Source organism: Vombatus ursinus, unplaced genomic scaffold, assembly GCF_900497805.2.
Source record: "Vombatus ursinus unplaced genomic scaffold, bare-nosed wombat genome assembly UNPS02014820.1, whole genome shotgun sequence".
In the NCBI taxonomy this organism is placed as follows: domain Eukaryota; kingdom Metazoa; phylum Chordata; class Mammalia; order Diprotodontia; family Vombatidae; genus Vombatus; species Vombatus ursinus.
Window position 1 is genome coordinate 11,260,875 of NW_020954598.1, and position 27,034 is coordinate 11,287,908.

The 27,034-nt window shown below is 39.2% G+C and overlaps 1 protein-coding gene across 1 annotated transcript in view; it reads left to right on the forward strand.

Moving 5' to 3' along the window:
* GRB10 (growth factor receptor bound protein 10) overlaps positions 1-27,034 on the forward strand; it is a 294,569-nt gene that overhangs the window by 101,589 nt on the left and 165,946 nt on the right. The window contains exon 4 of the mRNA XM_027837264.1: positions 26,569-26,662. Coding sequence (XP_027693065.1) covers positions 26,569-26,662 — 94 coding nt within the window. The remainder of the gene's footprint in view (positions 1-26,568; positions 26,663-27,034) is intronic.

Genomic DNA, 27,034 nt, shown 5'->3' on the forward strand with positions numbered 1-27,034 from the left:
GAACTTGCCTTGCCCTTTGAAGCATCTTTTGTAACTCAGCCCTTCCAAATGTTCCATTTTCTGGATATGATAGGAAGGGCTCAGTCTCAGGATAAGAGCAAGTAGCCAAAGGTGAGACCGTAGCTGGGGATGAAGCTGTGATGCCAGTCTTTCCTCTTTTTACTTATCCTGTTTACCTGGCTCTGTGCCTGTGACACTTGGCCACCTTCCTTCTCCATGCTCAGCAGACCCCAGAAATGAGGAAGAACTCAGCCATAAGAAAATTACATCATCCTAAACCCTGGTATCTTTTCCTAATCAATTAGTTCATTCATTTCACCTTGCTATGTGCCAGTTGCTGTGCTAGGTACAGAGAGGGATATTCAAAGATGAATGCCCTCAAGGTGGTTACAGGCCAGTAGAGGACTACAGAAATGGATAAGAATAAATAGAATGGAATGAGTGCCTAAAAGAGGTAGAAAGCACTAGGAGATTTCATTGGAGGGAATGATCACACCCACATAGGAGGGATCCAAAGAAGCCCTTTAGGAAGAGGTGCCATGAGATGGAGGTCTCTCTCACATCTTTAAAGTATGGGTGCTAGAAGGCCTGAAATTCTGCGATTGTATTTGCAAACCCAGGAAGTTCAAGGAAGAAATGCAGGCTACTTCTAAAACCTTTTGTCCTCATCAATAAATACTTCTTTCAGGGAGGTAGAATTATGTAAGGGAAAGAGCCCTGGACTTGACGATGGTGCCTTGAAGATGAACAACCGTGGTTTGAGTCTTGACTGTGACGCTCCCTTAACTGATGTGAGCCACATAATTTGTATTTGTCCAGTGCAGCAAAAGGTCATGTGATATTTCCATTTGTGTCTCATTTCTCTATTAGACTAACTTTTAAGTCCCATGAAGGCAGAAGTCGTCTGTTTTCTAAATAGTGGCTCTCCCTAGGACCCAAGTTAGGGTTTGAAAGCAGTAGACTCTTAATAAATATGTCCCGAACAAATAAATGAATGAACCTGAAATAATCTCTGTAGTGGTTATTGCAAGCAAAACACTTGTTAAAACATAAAGGCCACAAATGAGGTATTATTATTATAATCATTATTAATTTGATTATTATTACTGTGATGGGTTTGTGATTACATTGATGTCTGGTGCAGATAGCAACTTGTCCATTCCTTCATATCTTGTGCTACTCTTGCCTATGTCTTCCTGTAAATCTTTCAAAGGGGGTCGATACAATGTGCTAAGGGCCTTTTTTAGGTCAGTGGTGTAGAATAGAAAGAGAAGGCTAAACTAGTAGGCCACATATAGACTTGGAAACCCCCAAAATAACATTACCTATTTTCTATTGTGTTTTTATTTATTCTGTTAAAAATTTCCTAATTACATTTTAATCTGCTTGAGCCCTCTGGGCGTCAGGCAAACTTGGTCCTGTGTTTGACATCTCTGTTCAGGATCACCTGATATTCTGGATCACTGAATGTTAGGGGAGTTTGGTGGTTGTCCACTGGTTGTTTTCCCTTGCTTGTACTATGTGATTAGTCCAGCTCATTTCCTAGACACACATCTCTCTGATGATATCCTTTATCTGACTTATAAAAGCTGCCTGATTATTTTGGCAGTTGTGTGACAGATTGGAGAGGGGAGAGACTAGAGGTAGATGGATATATTAGAAGGCTAACAACTATGTGAGAAGTGAAGAATGCCTGAACTGAAATGGTGGTGGTGAGTAGACAGATAAAAGAGATGTCAACAGTAGAATCAATGGGACATTGGATGTGGGAGGTAAGGGAGAAGAGAGGAATCACTGTTGACTATGGAGGAAGAAGGTTGAGAGACTGGGAAGATGTTAGTGCCATCAAATGAAATAGGAAAATTGAAAGGCAGAGGTTTCGGGGGGATGAATTCAGTTTTGGACATGTTGAATATCAAGGCATTTTTATTGCTTCAGAACATCTGGTTAGAGAACCCATGCTTCCTTTAGACAGGCTTCTGTAGCATCTGCAAGACATTACTCGTGCTCTGATCAACTCCCTTGTATCCTGCATTCTTTGCAAGTATTCAGTATCCACTGTCTTAGAAATTATGGCAAACTGTCGTCAGAAAATCTAAGAGACTGAAATAATTATTTTAAAATGAATACATTTTCAGTGTGAGCTTTCTGAGATTTTTTTACGCAGACTTCTGTCATTTACTTAACATATACATGTAGATATCTATATACCTATATCTCTCTATCTATCTATCTATCTGTCTGTCTGTCTATCTATCTGTCTATCTATCTATGGCAAGGTAAAATAATGAGATTAATCTAATCCCACATCTTGTAATGATATTTAATACATTAAACTAGTAGCACCCTTGAAAACTGGTTTCCTTACTTTAGAGTTATAGTGACTAATTCCTTCTGGTCGGTATGAAGGCTGCCCAGTTTGCTTAGTGGTGATGGGAGGGTTTTCTTAGACAGTAGGACATGGGGGACAATAAAAGGGAATAGGCAATCACATGGGTCTTGACATTTCCCATCATCTCTCCATGAATACGATGATAGTAAGTGGTAAGTAATATCCATTCCTGCCACATTGATGGGTAGGAACCAGCAGCCACAGAAGATAATTGGGGTGAGTGTGTGTGTGTGTGTGTGTGTATGTGAGAAAGAGAGAGAGAGAATAAGATGGTTTCCAAAAACCCTACTCCATTTTTCTTTTACTCTTGAATGAATAAATGTAAAAAAAACCATTTATTAAGCTCTTATCGTCTGTTAGTACTGAACTCAGTGCTAGATATAAATACGAGAAACAAGCTACTTCTTGTCCTCAAGGAGATCACATTCCAGTAGGGAAAGAGAGCACAGAAAGGGGAGTCAAGACCTGGGAAAACTGTTTGATTTGGGAAGTCACAGGGGTGGCAAGTGGAGTCACAAGACATTGGTATGTTTCTAGGACCTGTAATGATTTGACTGCTGTTTCCAGAGCAAGAGGTTGATAGGGAGAGTGCTGAGACTGGAGCTGTACTGCTTGGTCCAAAGTAGGATAAAGTATATCAGTATAGCTTGAAGATGGCCAGAGGACATGATGATGGGTCCAATTGTTCATTTATTTCAGTTGTGTCTGACTCTGTGACCCCATTTGTGGTTTTCTTGGCAAAGATACTGGAGTAGGTTGACATTTTTTTTCTCCAGCTCATTTTATGGATGAGGAAACCGAGGCAAACAGGGTCACATAACTGGTAAGTGGATTTGTAAGGTCGGATTTGAACTCAGGTCCTCCTGCCTCAAGTCCCAGCACTCTATCCATTGCACCATCTAGCTGCCCTGACGGGTCCAGTGGCACATAGATATTAGTGAACTTTACATGAATCAGGAGTTTAGGGCCCCAGGGAAGAAGCTAGAGTGCCAAGTTGGAGGCAGAGATGGAGTGAAGTTAGGCCAAGTGCTGCTATCTTGGCTATGGAAAAGAACCAGGAGCCTTGGGAAAAATTGAGAAACAAAGGGCATAACCATTTTAGAAAAATAATGACAACTTATTTTTGTGTTTGAAGAATACCAACTGCTCTGATTAATCTGTGCTGAAAGACATAGAAACTCTTATACTTAATGGGTCTGTGATATCATTTGTGTCATACCTCTCCATCCCTACTCATCATATGTGCTTATAGTTCATTTTTACCCTAAACTGGAATCCAGGGCCATTTTATGGTTCTTTTATCTCAGGGTTTATTTATTGTCTTTCATTCTTTAAAAAAATTTTTTTTAACTGATGCCCTAAAAAAGGCATTTTCCATCGCTTTTTTCCATTGATCTTCATCCACCCTACAGAAGAACTCTTTTGTTTTTCATTCTTGATGCACAACCAGTTCACCTCCTCTTCCAGTGATATAGGATCCCCTTGTGGTTTTGAATCACTTCTACAGTACAAATTCTCATTGGTCACAGCTTGTACTAGTCATTCTTCTGTTGCTTTTGTGGCTACTTCTAATTATGTTTCTATTGGGGGATCTTGTTGCTTCAGGATTCCCAACCACATAGCATAATCAGGAAACAGTAATTTTCACGAGATGGACCTTTGTGATGGGTAGCAAGTAGTTTGAGATCATAGAAAGCCATTTGTGACTTACTAAATGTGATCCACCTTGATCTTCTAGTACTCTCCATTCTGGTGTCAATCACTGCGTTGGCCATCTCAAGTACTTGTCTGAGATGGACTAGGTTAGTCATCCTGCTGATGTCATCGCCTGTAGCTAAACCTGTCTTTTTTTCATCCACATTGTTTTTCAAGAATAGATGGTTAGATCAGTCTTTTCTCATGGCTCTAGATTTCATTTGGGAGGATCCATAGTGTTGTGGGGGCTTAATGCAGCTAGTATAGTGGCATCTTGGAGGAGGAGTATTTGGATAATTCCACCATCAGTAGGGAAAAACTCATATTAGGGGGAAAAAGTATCTATTAAAAAAAAAAGGAAAACCAGTAGTGATAGGCAAAAATAGTAAATCCCTGGTGCCAGACCATCTTGTTACCTAGCAACTTCATCTTGGTGCCTCATATTTTTGGAATAGTCTTACCAGAAACAACAGAAATACAAGCACATAAGTCGGAGTGCTTATTTTGCTACCTGAAGTCTACAACCTGGAACATTTCTCTCAGGTTGAGCTACCAGTAGTAACTTTCCCAGAGGTCAAAGGGGCACTTAGGTCCCTATCACTGGCTCCAGTTCAAACTTAGGAATCCATTCTTTTGAGGACTAGAGGAGGGTAACATGGATAAGGAATTGTTGAACACAATGTGGCCTTGACGCCCCTCTTCTTGTCCCTCTCTCTCTAAATATTGCCAAGGGTGTACCCTGGACCATGGCACATACTATGTACAATATAAGTGCTATTATTATTTATCATTATTAATGAATGAATGAGAAATTAAAAAGTACTTTAAGTATTGGATAATAGAAAAAAAAAAGACAGTCCTTGAGCTCACATGGTTGAGGAAAGCCACATATGAGGAAGAGTTCATCTGCAAGGCAGGTAGAACAGACCAGAAATCCTGAGGTCACAACAGAGTGGCAGCTAGCAGCAGGGCCCAGAGGTCTTTAGGATGCACCAGCAGATCAGATGACACTGTCCAGGGGTCTGGAAGGTGGGGCAGCAATGTCTTGACCTAATTGTTGCGGCCTGGTGGTCCTCCATCTCAGTGTAAGGCTTGTAGTTGGTGACTTCCCCCTTATCCAGATAGTATAAACAGAGCCTTTTAGAGTTAGGGGGAAGGCATAGAGGTGGGATTGGGAGGGGGTCTGAGTGGCCTGGAAGTCACTGAGGAGGGGTCTGAGGTTAGGAATCCAATAATTCAGTTAGCCAAACAGTTTGTCTTGAATGTAGAGCTCATGAAGTACCATGAAATAAACCAGGAAAGGTAGATGGGAGGCAGATTGTGGAGAGACTGAAATGCCAGGCTAAGGATTTTGTATTTTATTCTATAGGCCCTGGGGAGCCACTGAAGGTTTTTGTGCAAAGAAGTGACTGGTCAGACCTGTGCCTTAGGAAGATTATTTTGGCAGCTCTGTGAAGGATGGATTGGAGAGGGGAGAGACTGGAAGAAGGGAGACCAATTAGGATGCTATTGCAGTAGTCCAGGTGAGAGGTAATGAGGGCTGGAACTAGGGTGGTGTCCATGTAAATGGAGAAGATGGGGCAGATGGAATGGGGCCTGTTGTTTAATATATGCCTGGTGATTGAGAGAGTGAGGAAAAAGAAGCTTTTGAAGGGAGGGAAATGAAGATAAAATCAAATAATAAAATTTTGAAGCCATGAGGGTCCAGCTGAAGTTATGTAACATAACAGAGCCAATTAACATTATAGCTGTCTTCTCCATCAACCTTCCAGCAGTTCCCATTTGAGGACTGATGGGGATAGAGAATCAAGAGTTATTCACCTCACTGACCACTTTTTTCCTTATCTGTAAAATGGGGGCAATCATTCCTAATATCTACTTCACAGGGTTGTTGTGAGAGAAAAATAAAGTAGTATGTGAAGTGCTATAATATACCATATTCATGAAAAGGAGTTGAAGAAATACTTTGATAAATTCCTGGAGCGAAAAACCTTCATTTTCATGTCTTCTAATGAGGAGTTTGGAGATAATTGATAGCTCAGTGGCCTGGAGTCACGATGACCTGCATTCAAATGCCACCAAAAACACAACCTACCTGTGTGACCCTGGGCAAGTCACTTAACCTCTGATTGCCTGACAAAATGGATCCACTGAAGAAGGAAATGGCAAACCACTCCAGTATCTTTGCCAAGAAAACCCCAAATGGGGTCGCAAAGGGTTGGACACAACTGAAAATGACCGAACAACAACAAAATTGAGGAGTTTAGAAAAGTTTACATTCAGAAGTTTCCGAGCAAGACATAGTATCTTGATCTAATTGTTTCACTGTCGTATCTAGGGTGAAAGGGTATCAGTTAGGGTAAGATGACTTTTAGTCTTCTTATGTGTTAGGAATGAGTTTTTCTCATCTGGTTTTTCTTTTCTTTTCTTTTCTTTCCAAAGCAGATGAATGAGGTAGCCCATGCAGAATTATGACACACGTCCGTGTGTGCGCTGCTGTCTCCGATTTCTTAGCACTCAGAGTCACTTCTTTTTTCCTTATTGTTGGAGCTCACCTCCTTCTGCTCAGTTGGTGGCTACATGGGGTCTGGAAGCATCTGTTGTTCCTAATTGAACTCTCTTTTGCAATTGGCTATGTTTATGAAAAGAAAACCCAAAAAGCTACTACTGTTGGCATTTGGGCAGTCATTTAATTTTACACAAGCTTTTGCTTTGTTAAATCATCTTTCAACAGACACTCTCCTTTCTCCTATTACTTCACGTATTAAGTATCGGCACCTGTTGAGGAGAAATAACAATGCAGACTTAGCTGTACCTAATCTTTCATATAAAAGTACTTCTGATTTTCTAAGGAGGCTTTTCATATGTTTAAAATGTATTTCTTGCATCTTGGTGAATCTGTTGATTCCCAGTGAAAAGTAGAATGGATCATTTAAGCATTTAAAGATTGCCTTACTTGAAATGTTAGAGTGAATGTTTGTATCCCTGAAACAACTGGATTATGTAGTCAAAAGGTATCATAAAAAGTATTTTTGTAAATTGAAGCTAGTGTTTGTTGTGATAAGAGAGTGTATTTTTGTTACAATTCAGAGCATAACTTTGGATTTTGAGTTCAGAGAAATAACTCTGTTTAGGGAGGTAGCCATGCTTGGTCGTCTTGCTTCTTATAATGGTTTGGAGAAAATTTCGATACTCTTAAGTGACTTAAAGAGTCCACGTTTTCTAATAGCAGTTCAGTGGCTTTCTTATTGATTATTTAATTCATAGATATTGGTGTACAAATAAAAGACCAGTTAGAAATAAATTAGCGACCCTGGTCAAATTACTTTTTGTAAAAAAAAAAAACAATTACTTTTTGTAAAGCATGTTTTTGTAGGGTTGAGATGGAGAAATCGATGCCATTTCAGTTTCAATATTGAGCCATGGTAATAGAGGTGGGGAATACTAGACTCTAAGGGACCTTAGATAAGGATCATCTTGTCCATATAACACAGGAGAAAAGCATGAGGCTCAGGTGTTAAAATGAGGCAGATGTGGTACTAGAACCCAGGTCTTCTGACTCCCTAGTCCAGGGTTCTTTTTACTGAGCTTCTTAAAGACTTTTTGTAGATCCTTTATGTTTGCATTTGTCATTTCAAATTTACCATAGATTTTTACTTAGACTTCATGACTTGCTCTAATTTCTGAGTTTTTGAACTACTTTTCATGAATTATATTTGAGATTTACTATCTTAAATTATTAGGTTATGGCAGGGTAAATGTTTAACAACCAGCTTTAAAAAAATGTATGAGTGACACATTTTTTTAAAAAGGAAAAATTTCATAATGTTTATTACCAACAAAGTTAAAACCAGAAATTTCTTTTCAAATATAAAATAGCTCAAGAAACATAAGCATACAATTTGTCAGGGTTTTGTTTATGCGTGTGTGGAGGGGGTGGCTGGTACCTTTTCTCCCTTCACATGAAATCGAAAGGCAGCATGTTATAGTTGAAAAGAATCCTGGTCTTGGAGGTAGAAGATGTGGGCCTAGTTCTGTATGAGTGACACATTTTAAAGTTTAATCTGTATTATTAACATTTTTTCCCATCACTTTCATAAGTCTAGACTAGTGGTATCAAATCTAGATAGAAAAGGGGGATGTTAATTCCTATATAAAGATCCTTGCAGACCACATATTAAACTTAGAAAATCATGTTATGACCGATATGGAAATAGGTTTTACATGATTGCATATATATAACTTATATCAAATTGCTTGCTGTCTTAGGGGGAGGGGCAGAGGAGGTAGAAAAGGAGAAAATTTGGAACTCAGAATTTTATAAAAAATGAATGCTAAAAATTGTTTTTACATGTAATTGGAATAATACTATTAAAAAAGAAAATCACATGTTAACATTATGTCCTATTGTATTTTTATTTATTTTGTTAATTATTTCCCAATTACATTTTAATATGGTTTCCTGACTCCCCTGCTGTTTGGTACTTCTGATCTAGACCGTCCATAAAACAATAAATCAAGCTCTGATTTGTAGTTTGTGGAGATCCAAGGTATAAATGCTCACAATGAAAATTTTGCAATTAGCTCTCCTGTTACAGATGGCTATAGCATGCCCCTGGGTTGAGGTGGCCTCCTGTATATGTCATCTGACAGGGATAGGGACTAGATCTGAGATTTCATTGGTTTTAGGAACTCCCGGGTGAGAAAATTCCTTCTACTAGTGTGGATCAAACTTCCCCCTTCTCTACAATTTATAGTCTTAGGGAATTTCCAGTAGCCCTATTAGATAAAGTGACTTGCCCATGCTCTCACAACTATTCTGTATCAAAGGTGGGACATGGGAGGCGGAGCCAAGATGGCGGAGGGAAAGCAGGGACTTGTTTGAGCTCTCCCTCCAAACCCCTCCAAATATCTATAAAAAATGGCTCTAAACAAATTGTAAAGCATCAGAACCCACAAAAAGACAGAGTGAAACAAATTTCCAGCCCAAGACAGCCTGCATGGTTGATCGGAAAGGTGTATCGCGCTGGGCTGGGAGAGGAGCACAGCTTGGTGTGGGCGCACGGGCCGCAGCAACCCTGGAGCAGGCCTCAGAGGACTGAATCACGGGCAGCTGTGGTGGTTTCCAGACTTCTCAACCCCTGAATGCCAAAGACAGCTTGGAAGGTCAGTGGGAAAAGTCTGTGACTGCGGTGAGAGAAGGAGCTAGGTCTCAGCTGCCCCCGGGGCCGCGGCTGTTTCTTGAGCTTCTGCCCCACAGACTGAGGGGGAATCGAGTGGCTGATCAGAGGGGGATTGCAGGGATCTCTTTGCCAATGCTGAGGCAGGAATCTCTTGCTCTGCCTGTGCTTGGATCTGGGTCACAGTTCTGAGGAGCAGTCCTGGGGCGAGGAGGAATGCTGGCGTGGTGAAGCTTCTTGTGGCAGTGGAGAGAAAACACCTTATCATAGCACCTTGGAAGAACTGAAAATTTACAGGTCCCTAGAAGTACCTCTGAAAACAGTTGTACAAACCCCTGAGTTTGGGACAGTACATTCTCCACATTGGAAACAGACTTTTACCTTAACAAAGAGTTTAAAACTCAAATAATTGGCCAGGATCATGAGTAAGCAGCGCAAAAAGAATCAGACTATATTATCTTACTTTGGTGACAATGAAGATCAAAACGTATAACCAGAAAAAGACAATGAAGCCAAAGCTCCTACATCCAAAGCCTCCAAGAAGAATATGAATCAGTCCCAGGCCCTGGAAGAGCTCAAAAGGGATTTTGAGAAGCAAGTAAGAGAAGTAGAGGAAAAACTGAGAGTGATGGTGATGCAAGAAAATCATGAAAAACAAGTCAACAGCTTGTTGAAGGAGACCCAAAAAAATACTGAAGAAAATAACACCTTAAAAAATAGCCTAACCCAAATGGCAAAAGAGATCCAAAAAGCCAATGAGGAAAAGAATGCCCTAAAAAACAAAATTGGCCAAATGGAAAAGGAAGTCCAAAAGATTACTGAAGAAAATACTTCCTTAAAAATTAGAATAGAGCAGTTGGAAGCTAGTGACTTTATAAGAAATCAAGACACTGTAAAACAAATCCAAAAGCATGAAAAATTAGAAAATAATGTGAAATATCTTGTTGGAAAAACAACTGACCTGGAAAATAGATCCAGGAGAGAGAATTTAAAAATTATTGGACTATCTGAAAGCCATGATCAAAAAAAGAGCCTAGACATCATCTTTCAAGAAATTATCCAGGAAAACTGCCCTGATATTTTAGAACCAGAGGGCAAAATAGAAATTGAAAGAATCCACCGATCACCATGTGAAAGAGATCCCCAAAGGAAAACTCCTAGGAATATTGTAGCCAAATTCTAGAGTTGCCAGGTCAAGGAGAAAATATTACAAGCAGCCAGAAAGAAACAATTCAAGTATTGTGGAAACATAATCAGGATAACACAAGATTTAGCTACTTCTACATTAAGGGACCGCAGGGCACGGAATATAATATTCCAGAGGGCAAAGGAGATAGGATTACAACCAAGAATCACATACCCAGCAAAACTGAGTATAATTCTTCAGGGGAAAAAATGGTCATTCAGTGAAATAGAGAACTTTCAGGCATTTTTGATGAAAAGACCAGAGCTGGATTGAAAATTTGATTTTCAACTACAAGACTCAAGTGGAACATGAAGAGGTAAACAGGAAAGAGAAAATCATAAGAGACTTATTAATGTTGAACTGTTTACATTGCTGCATGGAAAGATGATATTTGTAACTCATGAGACCTTTGTCAGTATTAGGGTAGTTGGAGGGAAAAAATTATATGTAATATATAGATAGATAGATAGATAGATAGATAGAGGGCACAGGGTGAGTTGAAGATGAAGGGGTCATATCTGGAGAATAAAATTAAGGGGTGAGGGAGGATTATACTAGGAGGAGGAGAAAGGGAGAGGTAGAACGGGGTAAATTATCTCACCAAAAAAAAAAAAAAACCACAGAAAAGAAAAGACTCTTACAGTAGAGGGGAAATGGGGGAAGATGAGAGGGCATGAATGAATCTTATTCTCATAGAATTTGACTTAAGGAGGGAATAACATACACACTCAATTGGGTAGGGAACTCTGTCTTACCCTACAGGAAAATGGGGGGGGGACAAGAGAGTAGGGTGATGATAGAGAGGAGGGCAGATTGGGAAAGGGGGCAATCAGAAGCAAGTACTTCTGAGGAGGGTCAGAGTCAAAAGAAAGAATAGAATAAATGGGGGTGGGTGGGATAGGATTAAACGAAATAGAGATAGTTTTTCACAGCATGTCTACTATGGAAGTGTTTTGCATAACTGCACATATATAACCTATATTTAGTTGCTTGCCTTATCGATAATGGTTGGTGGGGAGGGAGGAAGGGAGAAAATTTGGAACCCAAAGTTTTAAAAACACATGTTTAAAAGAATGTTTTCATATGCAACTGGGAAATTAGAAATACAGGAAATGGGGTACAGAAATCCATCCTGCCCTACAGGAAAATTGAAGGGGAAGGGGATAAGAGAATGGGGGGAGAGATAGAAGGGAAGGAAGACTAGGGGAAGGGGTATTCAGAATGCATGCCGTCTTGGGGTGGGGGGAGGGGAGAAGGGTGAAAATTTGGAACTCAAAATCTTGTGGAAGTAAATGTTGAAAACAAAAAAATAAATAAAAATTATCATAAAAAATAAAAAATAAATAAAATCCTTAAAAAAACAAAACAAAACAAAGGTGGGACATGAAACAGGTCTTCTGGCTTTGAAGTCAATTCTCTATCCACTGGTCCATACAGACTCTCAGTAAAAAATAAAATTACTATTTAAAAATACGTACAACAGAACAATTTGTGGTACACAAACGTAATGGAGGGGGTAGTTAGGTGGCAAAGTGGATAGAGCACTGGCCCTGGAGTCAGGAGGACTTGAGTTCAAATCTGGCCTCAGAACAAACACCTGACACTTACTAGCTGTGTGACACTGGGCAAGTCACTCAACCCCAATTGCCTAAGGAAAAAAAATAGAAATCCACAAACATAATGAAATATTACTATGCTGTAATCAGCAGCGTGGTGCAATAAAAATAAAGCCCTTGTAACCTGTGTAATAAAATAAAACAAATTCCCACATTGGCTGTGTCTGAAAATATATGTCTTATGTTGCCCCTTGAGTCTATTCATTCTCTGTCAGGAACTGGGTAACATATTCATCAACATCTAGTACTCTGGAATCATAATTGGTTATGGTATTGATCAGTGTTAAGTCTTTCGAAGTTGTTTTTCCTTGTTATTGTACAAATTGTTCTCCTGGTTCTGTTCACTATACTCTGCATCAGTTCATGTAGGTCTTCCCTGTTTTTCTGAAACCATCCCCTTTGTTATTTGACTGAGCCTGAAGTCAAGAAGACCTGAATTCAAATATGGCCTCAGAAACTTACTAGCTGTGTAACCCTGGGCAAACCACTTAACCTCTACTTGCCTTAGTTTCCCTATCAGTAAAATGAGGCTAATAATAGCATCTACCTCCCAGGGTGGTTGTGAGGATCAGAGGAGATAATAATTATAAAGCACTTGGTACACTGCCTGCTGGCACATAGTAAGTGCTATATAAATGCTAGCTATCATAAGGATTCCTATGAAACAATAATATTCCATTACATTCACATGCCATAATTTGTTCAGCTATTTGCCAGTAGATAGGTACCTTTCCCCTTATAATTTCCAGTTCTTTGCTACTACACAAACTGGTGCTACAGATAGTTTTGCCCTTATGGATCCTTTTCCTTTTTCTTTGACCTCTTTGGGGTTTAGGCCTAAGAGTAATGATATACCTGGGTCAGAAAGTATAGTAACTTTTTGGACATAGTTCCAAATTGCTCTTTAGAATACCTATGTAAATTCACAGCTCTACCAGGATCCTATTAGCATGCTTCTTTTCCTGTAGCCCCCCCATCAATCGTTCTTTTCTTTTTATATCATTGTTGCCAATCTGATGAGTGTGAGTTTCTTTAATTTTACTTTTTCTAATCAATTAGTGATTTGGGGGCATTATTCCGTATGTTCGTTGATAGTTTGGACTTCTTTTGAAAACTCTCTGGGGAATGGCTCTTCTTCTTATAAATTTGAATCAATTCCTTATGTGTCTTGTGTATGAGATCTTTCTCAAAGAAACTTGCTGCAAAGATATTCCTCTATCTGACAGTTTCTCATCTAGTCATAACTGCATTTGTTTTGTTTCTGCAAAAACTTTGAGTTTTTCTGTTACAATACAGTTATATAGACTTGATATGACTGTACTGTGAGATGAGTAAGAACCAGTATTATTTTTCTTGCAGATAGAGAACCAGCTTCGGAACTAGGAAAGGTCTAGTTCCCTACAACACATTCAGCAATTAGTCATCCAGCTTTCCTTGAGTTTTTCTCTTGCTTTTTTGCCATTTCCTTTTTGTTCTAAATTTAAGCAGCCAGTTAATTCTAGATCTGATATCAAATTATATCATTATTAAGCATTAGCATTGGACCCAGAGTCAGGAAAACCTGAATTCAAATCTGGCCTCCGAGACTTAATAGCTGTGTGACTCTGCGCAAATGGTTCAATCTCTGTCTGCCTCAGTGTCCTCAACTGTATAATGAAGATCAGAGTAGCACCTATTTCCCAGTTGTGAGGATAAAAATGAGATAATATTTTTAAAGTATTTATCACAGTGCCTGGCATGTAGTAGGTGCTTAATAAATGCTTTTTTCCTTCCTCTTGCCTCTTTCATTTATTGTTTTTTGTCATCTTCACTTTTATCCTCTCTTTTGCATCTTTTAGGAGACCAAGGAGTTCCATTAATGGAAGTTGAAATAAAGCATTTCTTAAACCCTCTATCTATGAATATCTTTCTGAAATATAAGTTTCATAAGGGCAAAGATCATTTCATATCTAAACTAATTATACCCCCCCATTGTGTAAACAGTGCTCTGTACATAGTAGGTTTTTAATAAATATTATTTGAGTTAACCTCAATTGAACTTTAACTTGTCTGACACTATCCTAATCTATTGATGAAGAAGTTTAATAATTGGCATCTTTGTTTTCCATAAAACAAGTTAGAGCATAGTTGCATGAACCTAGCAGGGTTAAAAAAAAATTCATCCTACCTAGCTTCTTTTATTTTTGTCAGAGTCTTTTTTCTATACTAATCTCTATGAAAGAAGAATAAGAAGGAAGGAAACAAGCATTTATTAAGCACCTACTGCGTGCTAAGCACTCTACAAAGATCATTTCATTTGATCTCGTAAGCTGCTATTTCAGTCTCCCAGATTCAACAAACATTTAGTAAGTGCTTCCTGTGTTCTAGGTGCTTGGATTACAAAGATGAAAGTGTTATTAGTAACCTCTAGGAAAATTCAAGAGAGGTGTAGTAATTAAAGCAAAGTGTAGTAAAAGGGACATTGGTTATGGACTCAGGACTTGGTTTTGAATCCTGACTATGTGACCTTGGGCAAGTCATTCAACCTCAATTTCCTTATCTGTAAAATGAGGGGGTGGACTTAAATGAACCCTAAAGGCCAGCTGTGATCTATGATCCTGTGATCAAGATCATACATAGCTCACTTAGATGATTTGGTGATTGTTCAAAACAGTCCCCAATCCTAATAGAATTCTTTGACTTGCAAGACAACGATGGACTTAGTGAATGAGCAAAAGAAGGCAGTGGAAAGTTTTCACATACTCTCTATCCCCTAGAAGTTCATGACAAACCTCATTTCCCTCACTCTACTCTCCCCTCCCCTCTCCTGTTCCTCTCCTCTTCTCTCCTTTCCTCTGTTCTCCTTCTCCTCCTCCTCATCCTTTTCCTTTTCCTCTTCTCTTCCAGGACTTCTAGATCAGGAGCACCCTGTAGGTAGAGTTTGTCAGGTACTTTAATGAAATCTGGGTAAATCCTCTCATGTTTCTCTTGTAGAGAAGGTGGAAAGCTGTAAGCTTGATGACATAGTAGATTTAGGTAGATGGACCTACGTGAGCAACCTAATTCTACTGGCTCTGAATCAGCTTGAAGGAAGGTTCATTGATTCAGTGCCCCAGGCATCCATGTTTGGTCCTGTGCTGTAGTTTAGCATTTTTTATTAACACCCATTTCTCCCTTGATTATGGCATAGCAGGTCTACTTTTCCAATCTGCCGATGACACAAAGCCAGAAGGAATAGATATTTATTACACAGTCTAACTCCATAATGATCTTAACAGACTGGAATGTTGGGCCAAATCTAATAAGATGAAATTTAATGGGGATAAATGCCAAATTCTTATACTTGCATTCAGGAAATCAGCTTTACAAGTGCAAGATATGAATCAATAAGTATTTATCATGAGGGAAGTGTGAAGTCTGGTTAATGGGGAGTTCATCTGGCGAAGGTTTCAGTGGACTGCAAACTCCAAACGAATCAACAGTGTGATAGGGCAAGCCATAAGAGCCACGTTGACGTAGGTTGCATCCAGAGAAGCTATCAGCTAAGGGAGATGCTAGTCCTGTATTCAGCTCTGGTCAGAACATACCTGGTCCGTTGTGCTTAGTTCTGATCATTACGTTTTAGGGAGGACATTGATAGTTTGAGATTCCATGCTGCTGCCGAATGCTCTTCCATCTCCCTCTTTCCTTTCCTGCCTCTTTCTCTTCCTCCCTCCTCTAAGATTTATAACTTGGAATTACCTTCTTTTGCCACTAGATGTCATTCGGGCACAAATTTAAGGCTCTCATTTTTCAAATTAATTAGGCAGAAAAAAATTATCTTCCTGTTGGGTAAATGTAGTGTATATGTTTTTTGAGACAACATGTTCATGTAACTCTTTGGGCGAAGTTTAAAAAATATTGCTTTAACTTTGATGACCTACCACAATTCTTACCAGAATTTTCAGAAGTGGTACCAACCCAGGTCAGGTCATTTCATAACTCTGAAAGAACAGTGTGACATGACCATTCAACAGTTTTGCCCTCAAAATACCCAGTGTACTGTGTGATTCAGGGCTAACCAAGTACAATTCAAAGGATACATCTTGTCTGTTGACACTTAAAGGAAAGTGATTTCATTCAACAGTGGGGATCATTTTTAAACAATTTCATTAGCAGAAACCATTAAAGCAGTAATAGAAGCTTCTTATATTTTGTACATTTTCTTCTTTAAGTATTTATCAGGAGCCTTGTATGTATTATATGACACAATCCTAAGCACTCAGAATACAGGAAGGACAAATAACACATTTTCTATTTTGATAGTTTTATGGGCAAGAAAGGCAATTTGGGTAAATGCACAGATAGCCAGGATATAGACATAGCCAACATGAGCTTATCTCGGATGAAGTCATTTTACATTGGCATCAATTGTACATTATTACCAAATCCCATTATAAAGTTTTGAAACCTTGATTTACTATTGTTTGCTCACTTGTAACATTGTACCATGGAAGTAAATGCTCCCTGTAACTTTTTTTTGCTTAGTATCAGGTTTTTGCAGAAGCACTTGTGATGTTTGGCAGGGTATACCTGTACAAGTTTGGCTCTGATAAAAGTTTAAGAAAAGGACAGGAGCAAGTCATGAGAAATTCAGAACAGGAGAGATTATTTTTAGCTTTACTGATTGACTTTAAAATGGGGGGGAAGCCCAAAACTTTGTGCGATTGAAAAAGCAGACAACTTTAACCTTTTTTTTCTTGTCTAGGAAAAAAGAAGAAAAAGTGAAAATTAGTTCTTTGCACAAAAATACTTTGTCTTTTATGTTTACCTGATAAGTATTTTAAAAATTTATTCCATTTTTTAAAAATGTAGAAAATATTTATAATGAGAAGTTCACCTGACATTCAAAGGCTATACTTACTGTGGATTTGTTATTTAATTTTTTAAAATCCACCATGAATAATTTTGTTTTAGTTAATAATAATTATTGTTTTCTATATATATATATACATATACATATATAAAATGCAAAAAATAATCCAATAGGGATTACTTTTTGAGCTAGAAAGGGTTTATCTCTTTATTTAACAAACTGAGTTATTTAACTTTGGTAAATACACTCAATCATCATTTGGTTTTCTACTGTAGGTGCAAAATGTGCTCAGAAAAAAATAAAAAAATATAATCACTGCTTAAAAATATAGAATAACCAAACCACTGAGTTAAGCATTTGTTCAGTGCCTACTATATATGGTACACCATACCAGGTTGTGATTACACCTCCCTGCAAGAAACTTCTTCACTGAGGAATATCATAGGTAACCTTAAGTAAATAAAGCAAAGTAGATGAGGAAGCAAAACCTAACCCCTTGGAGGGATTAGGAAAGGCTTTACTTAGGGGTGTGGTGGGGAGTGGTTCATGTGATCTTACTCTTAATAGGCTGAGGAGGGAGAAGTCATTGGAAGTGTGTGGGATGCTAGCTTGTCTGCAAAGGCACAGGGTGGGAGAAAGGATGCTGAGTTTCAGAAATAGCTAGGAAGCCTGTTTGGCTTGAATATAGAGTGTATGAAAGGGAGTAGTATCAGATGAGTCTGGAGAAGTAAGCTAGAACCAGATTGTGCAGGGCTTTAAACACTGAGTAGAAAAGTTGGTGTTTTTATCCTCGGGGCATTAGGGAGCTACTGAAGATTTCTGAGCAAGGGAGGTACGTGAACAGAGTTGGTCTCTAGGCATAATTTCTCCTAAGCACCATAGAAGTCATCATCAATTCAGCTCCTTCATTTTATATGTTATGGAAACTGAGACCCAGAGAGGTTAAGGCCTTGAGGCCACACAAGGGGGATGGATACTGGATTTGAAACAGAGGACCTGGGTCCGATCTGAGCTTTGCTATTTACTGTTTGAGTGACTTGAGGCAAGACAGTTGGCTTCTTCATCTGTAAAATGAAGAATGTGTCTAGAAGTTCTCCAAGTGCCTTAAACATTTAGAGGTGGAAGGGACCCTAGAAGACATTTAGTTCAACCTCCCACCTTTTACAGATGATTCTAAAGTTCTTTCTGTTTATTGTGTCATGCCTGGAGTTAGATCATGGCAAATGAAATGATAAAGTTATTCTGTGAGGGTCCTAGGATTCTAGATTTGGAGCTGGAAGTGGATAGAACACTGCATCTGGCATTAGGAAGATCAGAGTTCAAATCCAACCTGATACTTGGCTGCTTCAGTTCCTCATCTGTAAATTGGGAGTAGTGATGGTACCGACTTTCCAGGCTTGTTGTGAGGATAAAAAGAGATAACAGCTGAAGAATTTGCTAACCTTAAAACTATGATGATTTGGGGCAGCTAGGTGGCAAAGTGGATGGATAGAGTGCTGGGCCTGGAGTCAGGAAGACCTGAGTTCAAATCCAGCCTCAGACACTTACTAATTGTGTGACCCTGGACAAGTCACTTAACCTGTGGCTGCCCCTCACCTTCCTCATCTGTATTTGGGGATAATAGTGACAACTACTTCCTAGAGTTGTTGGGAGGATCAAAAGGGATAATTTTTGTGAAGGGCTTAGCACAGTGCCAGGCACCTAGTAGACACTTTATAAATGTTGTCTAGGATGATGAAGATGGTGATGACGATGATAATGTAGTCAGTGATGATGATGTTGTCAATGGCCGGACTCCTCATTTTGTACATGAATAAATTGAGACCCAGAGAGGTTAGGAAGTGAAAGATCCAAGACATCAGGCTGGGTCCTTTTAACTCCAAATGGAATGCTTGTCTTGTTCTATCATACTTCTCTTGGAAGCTAACTCAGGAGCTGACAGGGTTCTGCTATCTCCTTTCCTCTTGAAAGAACTGAATGCTTTATTTAGTTTTGGATGAAATCTGCTACCCAGTCTTATATAGAAAGAAGACACTTCAGAAGTCCAACAGGCAGGAGAAGCCCCGTTTTTTTATTTTCTTCCTAAAAATGGATTTGAAACCAAAGATGATTCTGTCCTGCCTTCGTTGAGAGCCAAACAAAGACCATCCCTTTAAAAGGATCCCAAGTTATAACAATAACTCAACTTTTAACCTTGCCCCAGTGTCCAGTTTTTGATTCTTTGGCACCTGGCGAGGGGCCATCATTTGTCTTGGAACCAAGATCTTATATAAATAATTGTACTTAACTTTCCAGGCATTGTGAGGAATCTTTTCAGTGACACAGGAGCCACTTTTTTCTCCTTCTGGTTCCATACTGCTTTGAAAGACATGCCTTTATGTTACATCAATTCCACTTTCAAAACAAAACAAAACAATATGATTCCCCTTTCCTGATTTTTCAAGATGATACTTCTGGACCACAGCTCATGGCAGTTGATCAAAAGCCTTTTAGAACAGCCCTTTTGGACTTGATAGTTGAAAGACAATACAGATCAGTAGGAAGAAATGGTTTAGCCATATTCCTTCAGGGGAAACCTAGATTCAGGTCCCCCATCTGTGGACACGTCTTAGCGGTGGGATGGTGGGCAAGGCCCTTAATCTCTCAGGGCTCCCAGCATTGCTCTAAGATGTTCTAAAAGTTAATCAGCAACTGAGAACTTGCTGACCTGCATCTCTGGAATGTGTTTCCCTTACTGATGAAATCATAGGTGTGGTCTTAGAAAAAAAAAATTGTGTTTATGGACAAATTTGGAATTCATCATACCTCTTACATAGAATTCCAGAATAATTTTTCATATCAACCTCTTGGCCTTTGACAGTCCCTCAGGGAAGGTTGGTAGAATCTTCATGAATTAGTGTGGGCTTGAACATCTTGAGGGAAGTAAAAGTTTCTGAAAAAATATGAATTATAATCTGGGTCAGGTAGGAGGGGGTCAGAGTGGAGCTAATTTGGTCCTAGCTTGATCTAGCTAGGTTAATATTTCATCTTTTTATGACATGTGTCATTGAAGCTAATGCACCGTAGGTGATCTCCTTAATTTGTAGCCTCTTAAGAGGAAGGGTCATATAGCTTAGTGGAAAGGATACTTGACCTGGATTTAGGATGGCATGAGTTCAAATCTTGCCTCCATTATTTGCTGTTTATGGGACACTGGGCAAGTCATTGAAATTTCCTGGTCTTAGTTTCCTCCTCAGTAAATGGGGATAATGATAGCACCTACCTCACTAGGTAGCTGTGTTACTCAAATAGAATTGTGTGGAATGGAAATGCATTAAGTGCTTACTGTTTGCTGAACACTGTGCTAAACTCTTGGGAGTACAAGTAGAAAAATGAGCCAGACCCTGCTCTCAGGGTGTTAGTGTTATTATTAGGAGAGATAACACAAAAGGGAGAGTTCAGCTTCATGGGAAGCAAGTAGAAGGACAGACTGGGAGGCTGTTAGGATCTAGAGGGCAAAGCAGCAGGGAAAATGTAAGGCCCCATACCACCTCACCAGGGTAGGAGTGTAGTGGGTCTCTTCGCACATCTTAAAGTAGCTGTAATTATGGTATTGTGATATTTGCTTTAGTTTTTTAATTATTCTATTATACATTAATTCTTTTTTTGTTACAGTAAATCTTTTTTAAAATTAATTTATTTTGATTTATCAACAATCATAAATCTTTGAGTTTTACATTTTTCTCCCCCTCCCTCCTCACCTCCCTCCTTAAGACTGTGTGCAATCTGATATAGGCTATACATATACATTTCTATTAAACCTATTTTCATATTAGTGATGTTGTAAGTAAGAATTAGAACCAATAGGAGGAACCACCAGAAAGAGGAAACAAAATAAAACAGAAGAAAAAAAATAGCAAATAGTATGCTTCAATCCGCATTCAAACTCCATAGTTCTTTTTTTGGATGTGGGTAGCATTTTCCATCATGAGGCCTTTGGAGATGTCTTAGATCCTTGTATTGCTGAGAAGGGTTACAGGCTATCAATATTAGTACCTAACTGATTATGTTATTCCCTTCTTGAGCCAAATATGATGAGAGTAAGGTTCAAACAATGCTCATCTCCCTCCCTTCTTTCTCTCTGCTCTAATAGGTTTTTGTGCCTTTTCTGGTAATGAAATTTACCCTTGTCTGACTCCTCCTTTCCTTTTCTCTCAGTACATTTTCTTAGTTAGATCAGATTAATCCACTTGCTTGAATCCATTTAACCCACATGAGTAGGTTTTTAAAAAAATTTTTTAGGCAATTGGGGTGACTTGCCCAGGGTCACACAGCTAGTAAGTGTCAAGTGTTTTGTCTGAGGTTGGTCTTGAACTCAGGTCCTCCAGACTTCAGGGCCGGTGCTCTATCCACTGAGCCACCTAGCTGCAAGTATAATCTTCCCTTGTAGGGATGTAAACAGTTTGACCTTATTAATAACATGTTGTTTCTTTCTCTCCTGTTTACCTCTTGATTCTTGTATTTGAAGATCAAATTTTCTGTTGAGCTCTGGTCTTTTTATCAGGAAAGTTTGGAAGTCTCCTATTTCATTGAATATTTATCTCCTCCTCTGAAAGATCGTGCACATTTTTGCTGGGTAGTTGATACTTGGTTGTAATCCAAGCTCCTTTGCCTTACAGAATATCATATTCCACACCCTACAGTCTTTTGATGTAGAAGCTGCAAAGTCCTGCATAATCCTGACTGTGGTTCCATGATATTTAAATTGTTTCTTTCTGTCTGCTTGCTGTATTTTCTCTTTGACCTGGTAATTTTGGAATTTGGCTACTATATTCCTTGGTGTTTTCAATTTGGGATCTCTTTCAGGAGGTGATCAGTGGATTCTTTCTATGGCTATTTTACTCTCTGGTTCTAGGACCTCAGGGCAGTTTTCCTTGATGATTTCCTGAAAAATACCATCCAGGCTCTTTTTTCATAGTGATTTTCAGTTAGACCAATAATTTTTAAATGGTCTCTCCTGGATCAGTTTTCCAGGTCAGTTGTTTTACCAATGAAGTATTTTACATTTGCATCTATTTTTTTATTCTTTTGTTTTTGTTTGACCGATTCTTGCTCTCTCATAGAGTCATTAGCTTCCATTTGCCCAATTCTAATTTTTAACAAATTACACATTAATTCCTGCTGCTGTCAGTATTTTCCTTCTTCTCTAGCATCTCCAACTACTTCTGAGTCACTGTGAGCTGGGAAATAAGTTAATTAAATTTATTAGAATTTTGTGTAAATTAAGAATAAATAGGCTCTGAGTAAGTGATGTTATGAGAACTCCCTATGAGGTAAATGCATGAATTTTAGTGCTTGGACTTTATGACACTTGCTTTGGTTGTTCAGAGGCCTTTTTTGCTTACCTTCCTGGTTTTTACTGTGTTCTTGATAGTTAAATTCTCCAGATAAGTGAACTCTAGATAAGGAACGTCCTTTTGGGTGTGTATGGAAAGATATTAGTTGTCTAGATATATCTATTCTGGGCATGAGACAGGCCTAGAGGTCAGAAGAAACATTAGGCAAGTCCAGGAGCTACTTTTCCTACTTTCACATGAATTCTTATTTATTCTAAGACATCTTCTGGATTGGATTGGAACACAGTAACCTCAGAAGGGCTTTATAGGTAAGTGGATTATTTCACATAGGATTGTGGACCAGGATCTTGGAACTCTTGATACCTCTAATTAATACAGACTCCTCTGTTTCAAATTTAAAGTCCTTCAGAGCTGAGATCCAACTTGTTTTTATAGCTTTGTTGTAAGTTACTCCCTTTTACATCCTCTTTAATCCAACCAAACGGGCTTCCTCACATGTCACTTTCCATCTCCCATCTCCGCACCTTTGCCCAAGCTTTCCTTCTTGTCTGGAATGCATTCTCTCCTTAGCACATTTCTCCCCACAACGTTCTCCCTACACACTCCCTCTCCCTGGTCAAACGTTTATTTTTTTCTTCCTCACCCCAGGGGGAAAAAATGATTGAAACAAAAATCAGTAAAGTTTTTGCAGGATTACATAGCATCTTGCCCGTGCGAACCTCCCAACAACCCTCCTAACCACCCAGTGTGGTGTGTGTGTGTGTTGCAAGTATTATGTTTCCCATCTGATATGATAGTCTTCCACTGAGAGAAGTCAAGGAATTTACTTAAGGCCACTCAACTAGTAAATAGCAGAACCAGGACTGGGCCCTAGTTTTGCGACTTCTGTTCTGGTGGTTCCAGCTTCTGTCTGGTGTATCTCCATTCTTCATGTTCTGCTGCTTTGCAGTTAAGTGGTCACAGACACTAGCTGTGTGACCTTGGACAAGTCACTTAATAAGCTCTCTATGCCTCAGTTTCCTCATCTACAAAATACAAATGATCATAACACCTACTTTTTGCTGAGTTGTTGTGTGGATCAAAGGATATAACATGTAAAGCACTCTTTAAATCTTTAAGCTCTATATAAATACTAGATATTAGTATTATTACTCTTTTAAAATTTTTGATCAGTACATATCTCAATAATAATTTAAAAAAATTTTAAACCCCCTTAAAATAAGGACATTTTGCCTCCAGTTTTGATCCTCATCCAGAGTTATCTGTGAGGCCTTGTATTTATTCATATATTGGTCAGCCAATTCAACTCTACATCGTCCTCTTTTTCATCATTTCACCAATTGTATCTGACCAAGTCTCAACCTTGGATCCCTCTTACCATTCAAACATGTGCTACTGAATGAAGATGGAGAAAATCCTGCAACTGTTCTGACTGGTTCCGCTACAAACTGATGTCACACAATCTCAAGTGGGCCCTCGCTGCTGCTAGGCAATCTTACTAGACCTCCCTTATCAACTCACTATCCCACTCTCCACAATAGCTCTTGTAAACATTTTCCTCTCTTCTTAAACCTCTAATGGCTCCCCATCCCCTCACTCTCTGAGAAACTCATCTCATATTTTACAGAAAAAAAACTGAGTCTATCCCATCAGCTCCTTCTTTTCTCCTCTTCCCCATTTCTTATCACTCATATGCCTTTTGCAGCCATTTCTCCTTCATGAACCCTATCTCACAGGATGAGATTGCTTTATGCTTTACCAAGGCTAACCTATTCACCTACTCAAGTGATCCCATTTCATCCTGTCTTCTTCAAAAGATTGTCCCCTCGATCATTCACACTCTTATCACTTATTTTCAATCTCTCCCCTGGCTGCTGGCTCTCATTCCCTTTTGTCTCCCTTATCTTGAAAAAACCCTTACTAATATCCCTGTTAACTATTGTCCTAAATCTCTTTTGCCCTTTGTGGCTAAACTCCTAGAAAAGACTGTCTATGGTAGGTGATTCTACTTTCTCTCCTCTTATTCTCTTCTTAACCCCTTAGAGTCTGGCTGCATCAAAACAGCTCTCTCCAGAGTTACCAGAGTTTATTGCCCAATCCATGGTCTTTTCTCGATCCTCATTCTCTGTGCAGTCAGTGACACTGTTGATCACCCTCTCTTCCGTGACACTCTCTTCTCTTTACGTTTTTGGGACACCACTATTGCTTGGTTCTCCTCCTACCTAGCTGACCACCCCTGCTCTCTCTTCTTTGCTGGAATCTCATCCAGATCATTCCCTCCAGCCGTCAATCTCCCACAGGGCTCTATCCTGAGCCCTCTTCTTCTCTGCTTCCTTTGTTCTACTTCACTTGGTGATTTCATCAGCTAACATGGATTTAATTATCCTCTATATGCTGATGGTTCTCAAATCTACCTGTCTTGCCTCAGCCTCTCTGCTGACCTCCAGTCTGGCTTTCAGACAACTTGAACTGCATGTCTAGTAGACATCTTAAACTCAATATATCTAAAACAGAACTCATTCATTATCTTTCTTCCTAAACCTTCCCCTCCTCCTACCTTCTGTATACCTGCAACACCATCCTCCCTGTCCCTCAGGCTAGAAACCTAGGTATCATCCCCTACTCCTCACTCTGGCTCATAGCCAATTCTGTTCCCCATATATCCTATTTCTTATATCCAATCTGTTGCCTTTCAACTTTTCAACATCTACTGAATATGCTTCCTTCTCTCTTCTGACACTGTCACCACTGTGGTGCAGGCCCTCATCACCTCCCACCTGGACTATTGTAATAACGTGCTGGTGGGTCTGCCTGCCTCAAGTCTCTCCCCACTCCAGTCCATCCTCCATTCAACCACTAAAGCACAGGTCCAGCCATGTCCCTCCCATATCCAATAAACTCTAGTGACTCCCTATGACATCTGGGATCAAATACAAAATGCTCTGTTTGACCTTCAAAGCCCTTCATATTTCAGCCCCTTCCTCCCTTCTAGACTTCTACCTTACTTCCCAAAACATACCCTTTGATCCAGTGACACCGGCCTCTTTAGTCTTCCATCTCCTCACTCTGGATATTTTGTTTGACTGTCCCCCCATGCCTGGAGCACTCTCCCCTCTCTGCTCAGACCACAGACCTCCCTGGTTTCCTTAAAGTCCCAACTAAAATCCCACTTTCTCCAAGAAGCCTTCCCTAGCCCCTCTTAATTCTAGTGCCTTCCCCCAGTTAATTATTTCCTATTTATCCTATATGTAGCTTGTTTGCCTATATTTGTTTGCTTGTTTTCTCCTCCATTAGATTCTAAGCTCCTTGAGGGCAAAGACTGTCTTTTACCCCTCTTTGTATCTCTAGCACTTCGCATATTGCCTAGCATATAGTAGACACTTAATAAATATTGATTGATTGAAGGATTGATTATAAGATTTTGTATATTAAATTTCTGAACTGAAGTATTTTGTCGAAGAAACTCTTTAAGACTACTTTCACTAGACATCTGCCCTAGGTGGAATCAGGACTTACTCTAAAATATCTATAGTCATTATAGAAGACTCTTGTGCTGTATGAAATTAGAATGTAGAAATTAGAATGCAAGACAATAGGCAGGCAGACCAGAGCAGCTTCTGAATAGCTAATGTTTTAGTACATTGTTTGCTTCATCGCCATTGTTGATTATATGCTTTTCTTTATGCTGTTCCCTATGCCCAACAGGCCCATTCCTGCCTTCTTTGCCTGTTGGATTCAAACACTGGTAGTAATTCTTTTAAAATGTCCATTCAAGAAAAATCATTTGTACCAGAAACATTAGTTCATATTTATTCTAGCACTCCTGAGAAATCGAGCACCTCACTTCTACCAACGGGGTCTTCTTGGAGTTTGAGGACCTGGGTTCAACTCTGCCTTTGATGATTATTACCTGTGTGACTTTGGGCACATCGTCTGAGCTCTCTGGCCCTAAGTTTCTTCATCTATATAATAAGGAGGTTGGATTAAGCTCTCTTCTAGCTCTAAAATAACTGTTCTATGCCTAATGTCATTTTATAGTTAGTTTCCTATCAGTTAGAGTATTATGAAGATGACTGATGAGTAGCCCACAGTCTTTTTGTTGTTTATAAGAAGATTTCAGGAGAATGAGAGCCAGGTCCCCGGAACATTAGGTAAATGTGATGGACTTAAGGGATATAGGGACAATGAGTCCCTATATAGATAGGATTGAAGTTGTAACATTATGAGACCATAGATCCATATGTTGGAGATTTCACACAATGCGTAAGAACTTATAGTTCCTGGAGAATATGAAATTCATGTTTTAATTAGGCTTTTCTGCTTTTTTAGGACAAGGTAGATCAGACTTCTACTCACGGTCAGAGCAAGCTAGTGGAACCTGGATTCCAAGAACAACCTACCCGAGTCGCCTTAAATCACCAAGGTAAGACTTAGAGAAAAGTGGGCCATGGGAAATGGCTATAACAGTCCTGGCAGTGTTCTGTCTCTACTTGTAACCGCAAACCCCCCCCCCCAAAAAAAACACAAAAACAAAAACCAGAAAAAAAAAACCAGTTAATAGTGTTTCTTCTCAAAATTAAAATGACTGTTTTAAGTACTAATAACACAATTAAAGTGTTGCCTTTGGTCTAATAAAATACCGTAAAGAGGAGATGTTCTTATGAATAAATCTGAATCTTGCCATATATTTTGGTCAACTGTTGGCTTAGAACAGAAGTACAGAAAATATAGCAAGAATCCGTTTTAAAATCTAAATGGTAAGTTTGTTGTGGGCAGAGAGCCTGGAGAAGCATCT